At 47.1% G+C, this 9496-nt stretch overlaps 1 protein-coding gene across 5 annotated transcripts in view; it reads right to left on the bottom strand.

Moving 5' to 3' along the window:
- The window catches only part of GALK2 (galactokinase 2), a 35344-nt gene that overhangs the window by 3602 nt on the left and 22246 nt on the right, over positions 1 to 9496 (bottom strand). For 4 of the 5 annotated variants that reach the window (XM_072982100.2, XM_072982101.2, XM_078380998.1 and 1 more), the window contains 2 exons: positions 9278 to 9488; positions 3193 to 3394 (listed from right to left, as the gene is read on the bottom strand). In XM_072982100.2, the coding sequence (XP_072838201.2) occupies positions 3193 to 3394; positions 9278 to 9488 (413 nt within the window). Of the gene's footprint in view, positions 1 to 3192; positions 3395 to 7731; positions 7999 to 9277; positions 9489 to 9496 lie in introns of those variants that run through there. The other variant, XR_013538978.1, reaches the window with a different exon arrangement.

Below are 9496 nucleotides of genomic sequence, written 5' to 3' on the forward strand. Positions count from 1 at the left end.
TTCAACTTCTCAGTTTGACATCTTGTCACAGCCAAGAATTCAGCAGACTGAAGCCAGGTTGCCGCATCCTCTTTTAAGCCCATATATCGCAGCTGGCTTGGATCGTGTATGAAAGCCAGTTAACATATGCAGTTGCTGCCCACGACCAAAAGTGTATCAAATAAATGTTTGGGCCAGTCAGGTCCCTTAATCAATTACCAGTCGGGGGGGAGGGGAACCCCCCCCTCAAAAGCCAAAGGAAACAAGAACTGTTAATCAACAAGGCAGAATACAACGATTGCTCTGTATGAGAGGAAGGGGAAATGAACAAACAAGAGGTTGGTTGCATGCAACATACTTCCTATCGTAAATCTTCTAGGTCAGGTTTTAGTGGAAAACTGAAAAGAATCATGACTGCACGAGCTTGTGTAAATAAATGTCAAGTTACAGGTTGCGTCTCCCACTTTCATTTTCATAACTCTCCTAGGTTTGTCGTAGATTGACTGACCGCCTGGCTTAGGACAAAGTGGGAAACGCTATGGAACCGGCCAAGTGGTCTCTGTCTAAAGCCAGAGGCAGGGGGCCCTTCGTGGTGGGACCCATGGGGGAAACCCGTAGATCAAGCCTGCTCCTTCAAAGCCGCCTGCCGTCTTCCCGAAGCCACAAGGGCAGGAGCATGGGCCCAAACGGGAAAGAAGCCACAGCCGGCGGAGTGGAGGAGAACACAGCAGTCTTGGGGGTGACCAGTGAGCTGTTCGCTCCAACCATTGGCTGGCCTCTGACTCCCGCCACTGAGGCCTCCTCTCGATAGAGATGACGACGCAGGAGAGCGCAAATGGGTGTGGCTGGAGAGGCAGAAAGGTGGTGGCCGGGATTCTGGTGGGGACTCCCTCATATTTCGCTGAAGCACAGGTGAACTTGTGACTGCCTGGCGGCTGTTAGATCTATAACTACAACATCCATCATTGCCATTACCTCACCATTGGCTCTGCTGGCTGGGGCTGATAGGAGCTGCCATAAGGTCCGCACGCCTGTCCTAAGGACAAGCTCCCAGACAAGAAATGCAGGCAGCAGGGACAGCTGCCTTTACCAAGCAAGAGACAATTTGCCGTCGTAAAGAGGTCGGTGGGATTTCACTGTTAAGAACTACCTGCATTTTCAAAATACAGAGATGGCAGTCCGTTACATTGTGATGCACAGAGGAATCCCACTAGCGGGGGTCGTTTATAACCATACATTGCCATAAATGTGCTGAACTCCATGTGGGATTGTGGCTTTAATGCCTAGGCTGCAATCCATAGAGCTGCCTTTCAGCATCGCTGCCATAGAATCCATACGGGATGGGAACTACTTAATACATTTTTACCGGTTGGCTGATGTGAAGCCACAACTGGGCCTGAAACGGAGAGGTCTCAGCTCTACACAGTGGTATCGGATGTCCCTCCATTTGCTGGGAGCTAATGGAACGAGGAACCCTCCCACCCGATTTGCCAGCGCTTCATGGCTGGAACCCCTCCCCAGCCTCATCCTCTTGCAACATGGCCTAAGAAGTGGTAATAGCTTTCACTTAAGCTACTTAGTACACCAAACCACCAGCGCTTCCTGCCAAACATCGGAAGGCATGACAAGCAGATGATGTGACTGCTGGGCCCCTCTAGAATGCTACGTTTGAAACTGGCCCAAGTTAGCTTCAGGGTTATCAGGGCAAGCAGTGCGAAAAACCGGGGGCCGGGGGGACTGGTAGTGGGTGAATTTGGAAAGCAAATGCCATCAAGTCCATTCTGCTTTTGTTCTTACTTAAGTGTAGTTATTGGTTTTCTTTTATTGTGGGAAATGCCCCTCAAAGAGCAGCCAATTTCCCTGCAGGAGCCAGTTTTCGTTTCAGTAAACGCTCTTTAGAAACCCCACTGGATGGTCTGCAGAGAAAAAAAAAAGTCCTACTTTCGACTTGCTCCATAATACCATCAAGATTTGATCTTTGTGGAGTCAGTAAAGGCAAGGAACACACAGGAAGGAGAAGAATGTGTTCTGGATTGGGAAAGACATGGTTATGAAAAACTAAAGTTATTCCTTAGCATTTGAGGGAAGCATAGCAAAATGCACATTTTGTGTGCCAAAGTCTTCCAAGTGCAATTTCAAGTAGACTGGAAAAGATTTTTGCTGAAAACCTTGAAAAGTTGTGGCAAATGAAAGCAGACTCTGCTAGACTAGATGGACATCATAAAGGAGCAGCCTCTCCTCCTAGAATTTTGGTTCAGATTCCAGTTGGACTTCAGATCTCACAGCTTCAAGGAATTCTTGTCCTTTCGGGAATCCAAACATAACAAAGGTGCTTGCTTCTTCTGCGAGGGCTTTTTTGGATGCGCTTCGACTGCAGCTCAGTCCACACAAACAGACCTGGGCTTCGAGAGAGCTGCTCTTCTTCCTACTGAAGTACACAGAGTCAGGATCTGGGCTTGGCGAGCCTTCATCGTGCCATTCCAGACAACAGCAGCATTTGGCACTTCCGACAAAAGGCCTTCAGAAAAATTCAGCACATCAACCAGCAGGAAGAACTCTTAGCAACACAAGGTTGGGAGATGCCCCATCGTCAACGACTTGAGGACGGCAGAGGGCAAAAGCAGACTATCTTCCCTCCTGCTTCTTACTCTTCACCCCTCTTTCCCAATCATACCAGCCACTAACCATACTCTCTTTTGCTCTCAACAGCAGTAGCACTGGAAAGAAATGGCAAAAATGTTTCTGATGCTAGAAACCTGCAGAGTGAGTATGTGAATATATTTTGGTCTGTATGGTTGCCTGTCAAATTAGATTAGGTGGTGTTTGATGTCTCATTGATGTCGGTCTGTGACCATTACTAACTCTAACAGAAGATATCATCATTGGCAGAGCTTTCTTCCTCTCTCTGCTGCAGCCCTCCACACTGCCTCAAAAGTAGCTCTAGGGTATGACCCAGCTCTCCAGAAGAACCAGTTTCGGGATGCACGAGGGACTGCAGAAGAAATGAGGAGGATCCTCCCTTCCAGTTCTGCTGGCTTCCACCATGCCTCCAGCAGAGGAACACTTTTGGATCCTGCACTATAGAAACAAAGCAGATGTCAACATTGGCTGTGCTAGAAGGATTGTTCCATATCATCGGATCACCCACGACCCTCCCAACGCCTTTGTTCTGATGGTGCTTTACAAAAGTGTCATAGTGGTGTATTAACTTACAGACAGGTGTCCACCAGCTGATCCAGTTCGGGACAGCTGCATTCATACAAGTCCCTGCAGCTGGCATGACTCTGGTTCATCAAGTCTCCCAGCCGCCGGAGGGCATCTTCAGGGGCCTCCGTACAGATCTTCTTGAACTCCAGCACTCTGGCGGCTTCGCTGTACACGTGCTTAGCACGCTGGTACAATTTGAAAGTGGCCACTAGATTTTAAAAGAAAAGAGAAAAGTGAAACATGGATACAAAGGAAAGACTCTGACTGAACCGAGGACGGAAAGCAGTGACTGGATGCTAAGCTATTTCGAAGGAGAGCAGCTGTTTATGGGACTAGTCGCCAGTGATGGTGGGCTTTGCCTGAAAGAAGTAGAGAGGGCCCACCTTGCTGGATCTGCTCTTTCTAGGGTGCAGTCAAACCGGCGTTTCCGGTTGCTCAAAAGAGCAAGAGAAATCTACTAGGCTCGTGCCTTACAGTCACACACTCCTAGAACTGTAGGGTTGGAAGAGGGGCAAATTAATTGATTAATTAAAAATAGTCAGGGATTGCCAGTGCAAGAACCGGCAGCTAAAGCAACCCTGCGTCTTGGCTTCCTGGATCCACCTGGTCGGCCACCATAGGCACAGAATGAGAGTCACTGTGGAGTCCAGCCCAGTTCTTCTTATGCCCCCCCCTTTTTTTGCCTTTCTCACGGCACTCAGAGACCAAACCGAGGGGCCAGAAGGAGTAACATAAAGGATTCCCCACCATCCCCTTCACTGAGTTCTTGGCTCTATGGATCACGCACCGTTCTGAGAAGGCTGTATCTCCCAACTTGATTTTCCTTACAAGAAGACCAGAGCAACGATGGTACCCCGGTGCATTTAGAGCTATGATACTTCCCATAAGCTTCACCGTTTATCATGCCTCATTTGTGAAATCATCCTTCCCCAGGAAGGACAGGAGTAGTCCATGGCAGCCAAAGGGACGTTCTAGTGAGCACCGAAACAATTTCTCTTGAGAGGTGCCAGGATGATTTGGCTTGATCTCAAAAAATGACTGGTGTTACTGAGAACAGACAACATAGGACAGACAGCTAAAGACATCACGGGTTTTGGAATATGACTGAAACCAACACAAATAGGGTGGAACCTAAAATTAAATAAAGATGAGTGCCCCCATGGAAATGACCCCTGGGAAGGGTCACTGAACAACAGAGTGTGTTTGCACAATTCCTAACGTACCAAATCCATTCAAGAGGACAAAATGTCCTCAAGTTTATGAACTGGTCTCCAGTGACTTTCACACTGTGTGATGCCCATTTTCCCTGCCGGGCAGCTGATAAAGACAAGCCACGGAAAAAGAGGCTTGCTTTTGAAGGCAGTGTTTTATGGCAGGGCAATTTTTAAATGTGTGTGTGTGTGTTTCAGGCATATCGGCTGTTGCATGAGAATTTGCCATTCCTCTTTTGTAAATTAACACTGAACAGTAGTAACCCAAAGAATGAACTGAAAACACGACTGGTTTCAATTTGGAGGCTGCGATTTAGCCAAAGGCTGCAACTGATTCAGAGACCACCCTTCGGTAAAATGCTTCTTCCCCAGCCAGATTACCTTAAAGCTCTTTGTGGTTCTCCCAAGCTCATCATGTTACATATTGGCCATGAGGATCCTATCTGTTACTCCTGCCCGCCCGCCTGCCCGCCCGCCAGACATGGGGAAGGCAGCTTCTCAGCAAGACTCTGTATCATGGAGGAGAAGGTTCTGCAACCACACCTCTAATCTAGAGGAAGGCTTCCAGAGTGATCGTGACCACCCAGAGGACAGAAACCGGGGCTGTCGTTCTCGTAGGCTCTCTTGTTAGCTGGACTTTTCGCCAAAGTAGTGAGTTATGAAATGATCCCACTTAAGGGAAGGGAACTGTTTTGACATGAATCAGCTCTGGCAGTGGCCTCTCCTTTCAGAAAGCTGCACATGCCGACGGCGTGTTAGATGCTGGCAAGAGGGAGTCAGAACCTTTAAAAAGTCTCCAAGATAACATTTGTAAAATATGAAGGCAACAATTGGTAGCCTCCATCAACATGGTTAAGATAGCTGTTATCTTGTCTTGCTCTCTCCAGACTCTTGAGGAGCTGGAGAACTGGGTAATCCTGGACTAACTGCCTGTTTATGCAGTGCAGACATTTTATTTTGGCTGCTGTCACCTAATTCCAGATGGACAACTTAGAACTGCAATGAAGACAAGCCCCCTATAATGTTTTGATACAGTTTTCCACCGAAGCTCAAATTCTACTTTGCAAGTTCTAATTATCCTTCTGCCACATGCAGAGATTACTGCTTAATTGGGAACTTCCCAGCCTAATGCATGTTGAAAGGAAAATGCAGTAAAGATGACTTTATAGTCTTAAAATAGGGCAAAATAAGTAGACAGAAGCCTTTGTTTTGCACTAATAAGGTCCCTTCCAGACACTGTTTTCTCTGAAGGACTGAGCGGCCATCATTAATCTGCGCAGATGACATGAACCCAGGCACAAGGGCCATTCAGCTCTTATGGAAGCTCCTGTTTCCAGCACTAAACCTTCACTCTGATTGGGGGGGACAAGGACCTGGCCTGCAAGGAGAAAGCAAGGCTCCAAGTAATATCTGAAGGCTTTCTTGAGAAAGTTTTCAGTGTTAACTTGCAAAAGGAGCTGTGGATTTTTTTTCAGAACATGTGCTGTCATCTTTCACAGTGACCACATGTTTCATGATTCAAAATATGGTTAGGAAAAGAATGGCATTTCTGTTCTTGTTCTGTTAATTCTTGATAACCCCCACGTGCCCTGGGCAAAATCATTTCAGTAAATGATTACATAACCCAAATTTTCTAGCGATCTTGGTACCTCCAGAAGGAGCATCCTGCACTTTCCCAATAAACTACTCCTCTAGCAGCTCGCACGGATGTACTTTGCCAGGAATATTTCGCTCTGTTCTGAGATTCCTCCTCTCTGGATAGTTCATTTAGAAGCACGTCCCACTGTTTCCCATGAAGTTTACTCACAGTAACATCACAGTCTGATTTGCATATGTGGCTGATGTCCCTGTCTGCCAAAGTGTTTGACATTTATGGTCCTAGTTAAGAGGCAAAACTCTGTTTCAGAAGAAAGACATTGACAAACCCTCAACAAGCTTGCTTGGGTGCCCTCTGACAGCTACATTTCAGCCTAGGCTTGGTTGTTAGACTGAGACTGCAATTAAAAAAACAAAACAAAAATGGGAAGGAACAAAATGATTGTAAAAGACTTCAATTAAAAGGAAACCAATCCCACAATTTAAGGGGAAATGAAGACACTGTTTTATGGCAGAATATCACGCTGAGACTGGGCATACTCATGCGAGGCATTTGGGTTTTTTGTGCATTTTTTAAAAAAATATCTTGCTAGCCTAGCAAAGCAGAACAGATGGTGGTGGGATTTACCACAGCCGTAAAACCAAATAACCAAGGAAATCAGATCCTCCGTCCAGATGGACATAAACATCTTTGCTCTGTCCAAAAAGCTCTTCCATTCGGCTGAAGGCTTTCAGTCTGAATCTTGTGGGCTTGAGAAACAATAAAAAATGGCAATGAGAAACCACCACCTCTCATAGCCATAGCCGTATATTCGTGCTTCGACCTGATGCGATGGGACTGAGAAGGGACAGATTGTCCTCCAGGACCAAAACAGCTGCTTCACGCAAACCAGCACACTTAGTGGCATCTTGCTGCAGAGCGCAAAGGAACACCGTGGTCCCCCACCAACAGAAAAAGGGGGTTTGTGCTTTGGCCTTGTTCGGTCTCCCATCTGCCAGTCCACTGGGTCCGAGGGCCAAATTGTCTTTGGCAGAATAAAGCTGCCATTTTACTATCAAAGGACAAAGACTAGACCATGCCTTGGTCTATATCCAGTCGTTAGTCGCCATGAATAGTCCCCCAAAGATGTAACTTCCAATGACATTTCAGGTCTCTCCAGAAATAGACCTAATCTACTGGCTGGAACCCTGAGGGCCTCCATCTGTCCTTTTGGGGGGGGGGGCTCCCGAAAACCTGGGGTTCGCTGCCTTTAATGCTAGGCACAGAGTGCCTTGTTTTTCACCAAGACATCATGCACACCCCCAGCCCCCTCAACTTGGGGCTTCTTCGGGTGCCTCAATGGACACATTTGCACACAATCACCTCCCAGCACAAAGGTGTTTTGGTCCCAAGGCAAAGCTATGCCACTGATGCTTCTCCCCCCCCCCCCCCAGCCTCCTGCAACGTATTGATCCAATTCAGGGAAGGCAGCAGACCTTTCCAGCTCCACTGCAGCTGCTAGCTTGGGGCTGGCTCCCAGAAAAAACAACAGATCCTCAGCCCAAGAGACTCTGAATGGAACCTTCCACCCATATACTGGTTTTCCAGGCTGGCCCAATACACTGTGTTGCAGCCACAGACAGTGCTCCTAAGTAAGTCCATGTACACCCTACCTAAAGCCAACCAAGTTATTGAAATAACTGAGCCGAAAAAACCCAACAGGAGCGTCGGAGAATGTTTACTAGTTATGACCCTTACTTTCGAAGCATGGAGCCAGGTTGAGTAGCAGTCAATGGGGGAGAGGCAAGGACTGGAAATTCTGGCAGCTTGCAGTGAATCTGTGGAAAGGGTTGTGCTCCCATGTGGAAAACGGAGAGGTCGGAAAAGGAAATCAAGACCCATATCCCAAGGGCGAGATTCTTATCTCAGCTGCATTGAGCTCTGAACTTGGCTCACACCTGATGAGGTCCACATGAAGCAGGCGGGGACCATTTCCTAAGCTTCCTTTGTTTTCATGACCTAAATCTAGGATGAAAACATACCGAACTTTGAAGTAAACACACAGCCAGTGACCCCCCAAAACATCCCATGTCTATATCGACAGCCATGACTGTATATAGCTGGCTGATTTAATAATGGTCAGAAATATTTAGGGCTATACGGCAAGCAAATGAGAGTGTATTAAAATTCACTTCCTCCATAAAAACGTTACCCAAAAGAAAAGAAAACAATGATCAAGATCAAAATAGTCATTATGTATTTCAAAGGAAAGAATTCAGAACACATGCGAGATGTTTTATAGAACAAGCCGAAGTGTTCTTCCCCTTAGTTTTCTGAGGCATGCAAGCTTGAAGTTGCTTTGATCACATTTCTACCATGTTAGGAATAGAAATATTTTGCCCATCGTCCTTTAAAGTCAGCCGAAGCAGTTTTAAGTGTTGACTTTGTTATTTCCTGCTGTATCCCAAACACTCAGGGCGAGATGTTTTAACCAAACTTTATCTCAGGATTGCTTTGCAAATCTGACTGTTTTCCCCTCTTCCTATCGGAATTTGTAGGAAATGCATCTGTAGGCTGTAAATGAACAATGATTCACAATGTTCTTTCATGTTCTGTGGAGCTGTGGGCAATACCTGCTTCCACGTGCGCTCACAAGCATGCAAGGAGGACAGAAAAACGCATGTGGCCAGATTGGCACCCACATGTGCATCTCTACATAGAAAACCCCTGTGTGTAAGATGTTTCAGTTGTTTTATAGAGTGCAATGAGATTGATAAGGCAGGCTACAGGGTAACTGGCCCGAAGGTTCTTCCTGGGAGAACTTCTTTCAGGCTCTGTTGCTCACTCACAGTGCGGTCAGCAACTCTGCTCAGCAGAAAGGCAACCAAGAACAAGCACATTCATAGACGGATGTAGCTGAAGCCCCAGAGAAATATGGACCTGGGAGCATGTTCTAGGAGAAGGAGGATAGCCGGACATGGGCACAGGTTAGTGGGCTAACTCATGGTTATGCCAAAGCCAGATTTTGGATCAGAGGCTGCTCGCTCCCAGAGGGCAGCATGCATTTAAACCAAGGACCATCTATCAAGCCCGTCGATTGATGAATTAATAAAAGGTTGCTTTCAGATCCACTTAATACTCTACACATTTCCCCTTCAATAGACACTGGTTTATTGAGTCGCTCCACAAGGAGTTCAAGAGTGGGCCGACCTGAAATGTCTCCATCCTTCCTCTACTATTGACATCTTTTTTACCCAAACTAACCCTGCCCCCCCCCCCGGCCATCTCTTCGGCAGGGACTCACCGTCTTGAGTGTTCTGGCTGAGGACCTCGGTGCGAAGCTGCTTGGGACTCATTCCCAGCTTTTGCCCAATTTCTTCTAGGCTATAAGGCTCCGGGTGAAGCACCTCCTCGAGCACCTCCAGCATCTCTGCCAAGCTCAGCTTCAAACGGAGCTGCACCTCCTGCAGCTTTTCTGCCTCTTTCCAGTCGAGACCCCGGGATTTTGCCAAAAGCTGCAACC

Source organism: Pogona vitticeps, chromosome 12 (genome assembly GCF_051106095.1).
Source record: "Pogona vitticeps strain Pit_001003342236 chromosome 12, PviZW2.1, whole genome shotgun sequence".
Classification (NCBI taxonomy): Eukaryota; Metazoa; Chordata; class Lepidosauria; order Squamata; family Agamidae; genus Pogona; species Pogona vitticeps.